The sequence below is a fragment of the Lycorma delicatula genome, chromosome 1, assembly GCF_047948215.1.
Source record: "Lycorma delicatula isolate Av1 chromosome 1, ASM4794821v1, whole genome shotgun sequence".
NCBI classification, from domain to species: Eukaryota; Metazoa; Arthropoda; class Insecta; order Hemiptera; family Fulgoridae; genus Lycorma; species Lycorma delicatula.
Window position 1 is genome coordinate 139,814,510 of NC_134455.1, and position 6,022 is coordinate 139,820,531.

General features: G+C 30.0%; 1 protein-coding gene across 3 annotated transcripts in view; it reads right to left on the reverse strand.

Moving 5' to 3' along the window:
- The window catches only part of LOC142323173 (U6 snRNA phosphodiesterase 1), a 39,132-nt gene extending 33,741 nt beyond the window's left edge, over window positions 1-5,391 (reverse strand). Inside the window, exon 1 of one of the 3 annotated variants that reach the window (XM_075362489.1) lies at window positions 4,915-5,391. In XM_075362489.1, the coding sequence (XP_075218604.1) occupies window positions 4,915-4,966 (52 nt within the window). In that variant the 5' untranslated portion in view covers window positions 4,967-5,391. The remainder of the gene's footprint in view (window positions 1-4,914) is intronic. The other 2 variants (XM_075362472.1, XM_075362482.1) reach the window with 2 other exon arrangements.
- Window positions 5,392-6,022: the final 631 nt, after the last annotated feature.

Genomic DNA, 6,022 nt, shown 5'->3' on the forward strand with positions numbered 1-6,022 from the left:
TGTGATAAGGGGCATTATCAACTAGTACTACTGACATTGGTGGAAGATTTGGAATCAATTTTTCACACACCCATTTCATGAAATTGTCTGAATTCATGTTGTGAAGGTAGTCGCCACTTTTTCTGGCTTTCCCAGTTAATAATGCGTTTGGAATAAAACCGATTTCTCGTCCAGCATGAATTACTATTAAACAGTCACCTTTATTAATCGGATATGAAGTCCCTCAACAACACCATCAGACACATCATTGTCAAACAATGTGAACTTAAAACTCACGTTTCATCCAAATAAACAATTGTAGCATTGCTTTGACTGTACTTAGCCATTGCCTGCAAATATTCAATTCTCTTCCACCTGATATAGGATTTCTAAATTAAAATTTGTCAGTTATTTTCAGTTTTACACAATTTGAAACCCTAACTCTTTCAAAATAACAGCTACAGTTGATTCACTGCCTTTAAAATCAAGTTCTTGCATTTTTTTAAAGTAGGTAATTCATTCTTCTTTGAATGAAATTCATTAACTGTTCTTTTAAATACACCTAAATCAAAACTGTCCAGTCTACTGACAGGTATCAAACGTCATTTATACTTTTTCGGTGTGCTGAAAAAACACGATTGGGATGTTGATTGAAGAATCATGTATTTTTTTTCTCTTCTGAGTTTTTGAGTCTGTGTTCTTGATATTCCACAACTAACAGCAGTTCTTTCTTTGTATTTTTGAATGCCAATTATATGTTTGTCGTCAGTTAATTTACCTACTTTTACAGCTTCTTTTTTCATAAAATCATAAACATTATTGATAACTTCACGTGCTTGACTCCTAAGTTTTTTCTTAAATATGAATTTAAATTCTGCCATAACAAACCGCATTAATAACACACGAACAAAAATAAAACAAAAAATAATATATTACAAAAAATTTGTGAAAAACAACAGGTAATTATAAAATATGACCGCACAAAATTGCTATCCAAATACCTTCACTGACCATGATATAAACTGGACTAACGTTTATTCCTTTATACACACATTGTGTACTAAAAATTATGAATCTAAATATAATCGTGACGAAAGACATCATTTCTAACTGCATGTATAAATTTTTATAGGCCTGTATGTAATACCAATCAGAGCATTAGTCATTAGTTAAGAAATTGTTATTGTTTACAAGATTGAATCAATAAAGCATTTTTATACATGTAATCAACTCAAGTGAAAAGAATTGAACATACAACAACATAAATGTATAGTTTGGGGGTGCCCGTATTGTTTACAAGTTGAAAAATGGAATAAAAATAATAATTACGCACAAAAATAATCTTTTGGAAAACAATAATATAATGAGATGTCAGCACATGATGTCACAAGCTCATAGATTCACTGGGGTAACTATATTGAAATTATATATTACAAAAAGCGAATGTAAATGTGGCCATTACAATTTATTTTAACATTAACTGTAAAATCTCACTGTCCAGTTGCTGTCATCAATTCGAAGGTGGTGAGTTTCCTTAAAATGTTTCAGAAGTACCCACACTGTATCTGATAATTTAAAATATGTTCTTAGACATGCTAGATGGAAACACTTTACAAAGACATCATTACTCTCAATACTTACTCCTGATCAACACCAAACCACCACCTGTCAACATAAATACAAGCAAGATAATCATTTATATTGAAAGTGAGATTCTCTAAAGAAGCTTACATGTAAGCATCTCAAAAATGTCTTGATAATCTTTGTATTTTGATATTCTGTAGCACCCATTAGTGGTTTTATCAACAGGAACCAGCTTGTGTCTGGTTCTTGTCTTGTCAATTTTCTTTGCCTTTTCAAAACTTTCTTTCTGGATGGTCTCAAAATCTCCATCAACCTCATTTGTATTAACAAAAAAGTAATGATTCCCCTAGATATTTCAGGTAGAAAAGTTGTACATCTCTTCTGGAAATAAAATTTGGCCAGAGTATGGGTCCTGTAAATTGGCCTTGGCAAGTTCTCTTTTAATTGTATCTCCAATGCCATCATAAGCATTTCTGCCATGAGATGACACAATGAAGTTCCATTTTGCTTCAAAACTACAAAGTCACTTATGTAATTACTAATCTTTACCAAAATTATTCTTTATTTTTATACTGATTATCCATCACTAAAAAATTTTTTTTTTCCATTGAAGGCACATTCCTTCGACTCCCTCCTTTACAGTTGATGACAGCGATTGGATGTAATTATTACATCTCTAAAAGTTTACACAATGAAATTTTATGGCCAATATTAACATAAATTATACTGCACAAATCAAAGTTTCTTACATTCACTTTCTGTAATATATAAATTCGTATGTACAATTAAATATTGGTCAAAATTATTTGGAGTTAAATTGTTTAATTATATAGTATAATTCTTGAAACTTTAATTTTTTGAAAGTGAAGATCTAGTTCTTAGATGAAGAAATCATTTTTTCTGATTTTAAAAATTTCAGGTATATTATAACTAAATTATATTGCATATCAGTTGAATATCAACATCACAATTTTTACTACTTATTCAACTCCTACAGGACCAAACAATTTCTGTTTCAATTTTTATTACCTTCTGCAATTTTAATATAAGGGATAAAAAATTGTACATTTTAAAAAATCTGGTACTTTTAATCTTTTATAAAAAATTAAAGAAGAAAATATCAGTCTTCAAAATTCATAAATGTGCTTTCTAAATCTATGTTAAAAAGGTGTGTGTGTGTGTGTGTGTGTGTATTTATTAGAAATGATGTCCCTCCCCTTCATAGTGAAGTACTTGTGCAAATATTGAAAGTTGTGCATTTATTTGCTGATTTAGATCTGATTTTAGGGCATAAATATACAAAATATACGAAAATGATGTAAAATAATATATATGAAGTAATTTTTGTGTATATTCAAGTTTCAAAGTCAATTAATTTCTCAGATATTGGAGAAATTGCAAATGTCAAAATGCAAAAATTGATGTGCTGGGCATCATATAATATAACCTAATGAAACAATTTAAAAAAAAAAAAAGGATTGGTTTTAAACTCTTGAAATAAGACAGAATGAAAGTACAAAAATTATAAAAATAAAAAATATCATGACATGAATTGTGACCCTTAGTCTTTGTAAGTATGAAGTGGCACTTAAACAAATGTAACTATTTCTAATTTTCTAGGACTTAGTAAGCAACACTCATGCATATCACAATTCAAACTATTAAAATTATTAAGTCTCTGGAATGTGTGAATGACTTAATATGTGAATTAAGTCTCATTTAATTACCCTAATCCATATTGTCACAGAGATGTTTTTACAGATATTTTACTATTTTTATCTAAATTAAGATGAGTAGGTTATCTCAGTAAAGAAATGAGCTGGTGCTACTTATTATAAGGTTTTAATCGACTTAACAAATCATTCTTTTCACTTTTCATTTTATCATTTTTCTTTTGTAAAAAAATAATTAAATACAAAAATTAAAAAGTAGGGTTTTAAATAATAATTTTCATATTTAATCCTAGCAAAGAAGGTAAAACCTAAACTCTGTAAAAGTTTCAGCAAAGTTCAGAACACTGTTACTGGTCTCTTAATTGTGTTTGTGTTTTACAGCATTTTTAGAAATTAATATCCCATTTAAAAAATTTTAATAATAACAGGTTCTCAAATCAGCTATTATTTACTGCACTTTTTAAAATAAGGCTTATTCTTTACCAAATGGGTTGATTTATGGATTTTTTATTTATTTTATGTATTGTCTCTTTGTAAGTTTTTTTACATAAATAATAATTATTTTTTGAGTCTGATTGGTTATAACAACCACCACTTCTAGTTCGTGTATTTTTTGACAAACCAACTTTATTTCACTATATCTTATATCATTTATTTCAATAATACTGTAATTAAATTTTATGTTCTGTATCCATGTTGTGAATTTTTTGTGGCAACGCAAGTACAAGGAGCAAGATTTTTTTGTAAATTTCATAGCACTAATTTTTGTAATCAGAACAGTTTGTATAACTTCTAACCAAACTGTTCTTCTTTTAAGCAATAAATTAAAATGTTTGTTTTCACTACCTTAAACACTTTCCAGGTGGCCTTAATTCATGCTAGACTGCATGCAAGTTGGGCTTTTGCTGTGTGTTTATTCAGAATGGCTAGTTTTCATGTAAGCAGAGATTTTTGTAGGCCAATTTATTCCTCTTTAAGTTAATAGTTCTTCAGAACATCATCATAGTTGTTCATCAATATAAATAGTCAAAATTGTATTTTATACGTCATGTGTACAAAACTTGCAATTAAAACAGGTAACAATCAATATTTTTAATAATTTCACAAGGTTAATAGAAATAATCACTTTTTATCATTTTAGTGTGTTAGGTTAAAAAATTAAAGAATGTGTACATCACCTAAACAAAAATGAGATCGATGTATGACTGACTGTCTTAAACAACTTGAGAGAATTCTAAATTAACAAAGTATATAATACGGGTTTTCCTTAAGGATTACCTGTCCTAAATTTTCACTTCCTAATAACCTGCATGTACTATAATTTCTGGACCTACAGTAAAAATATCATACTGCACAATGCACTATCTGCTTACCTAATTTTGCTCTTTAACCTAAAAATAAAAAACAAAAATTGTAGCAGACACCCTACCTCCTTTACAGATAAAGGTCCTATACTTCAAAGTGTTTAAGATAAAAGCTGCTAACAACTTATGTTATTTTTTAAGGAACTTGATCACTTAATAAAAATTGTATTGAAATCCTTTACTAAAAATCATAAACATCCACAACTAAATCGGCTATTAAAGCATAATGTTATTGTAAAAGTTTACGAGTAATTAAACTCAACCAACTGAAACCGTATATTTTATTGCTGCTCACAATATAACCTATTACCAACCTTTCTTTAACGTTTGAAACTCCGCTTGCCTCTTCAGTATCACTGTCATCATTCTCGCTTAAATAATCACTTATTAAATCTAAAGCAGAGATGCGATTTTTACCCTCCATCGGATTCACCAAGCGAAAACATTCAAACCCACAGTAACCCTATAACAGGCAGGCAAAAAATAACGTAAAAGTTTACTTAGTAAACCAAAGATCCAGGTTAGGTAACCTAAAACTGCAGTTATTTTTACACAGATTTGAATACTAGAGTAGCGGTGTTCTTTGTTGGTTGGGTTTCAATTAACCACACAACTCAGGAATGGTCGAACTGAGACTGTACAAGACTACACTCATACATATCCTCATTCATCCTCTGAAGTAATATCTGAACGGTAATTACCGGAGGCTAAACAGGAAAAAGAAAGAAAGGTAACCTAAAATTAAAAAACAGACCGTACATTAAAAAATGTTTAAAAATCTCGTTTACACATATAGGTTAATTAAAAAAAAAAAAAATTAAAAGCCAATAATAACTTTGAAAGACCCCAACTACAGAGGGATATCACTCTTAGATGTAATTTTCAAGATACTCTCCAAAGCCTTACTAAATAAATCAGAACCCTGAACTTGGAGAGTACCCAAGCAGTTTTACGAGAGGAAAATCATACCAGAACAAATCCGAAACCTCAAAAACGCCATAAACTATAAAAAATCGAGAGCAAAAGCAAACATCATCACTTTCATCGACTTCCAAAAAGCGTACGACTCTATAGACTCCTTGTCCATATTAAAACAACTACACCTAGACATCAAAACCACAAACCTAATTAATGAAATTTTCACCAGCACATACTCAAAAATTAAATCCATGGAAGAATTATCCGACTCTTTCCAGATTAAAACCGGCGTCGACAAAGAGACTGACTCTCACCACTACTATTCAACTGCGCCCTAGGAAAAGTTGTTAGAGAATGGAACCAAACTAGCCATAGTAAAATCCGACTAGAAACAAAAAAACAAAGATATAAAAATTAACTGTTTAGCCTTTGCAGATGACATTGTCGTGCTAGCTGAGACATGGGATGACGCCAAACAGCAGACTCTAGAATTAGAAAAACAAG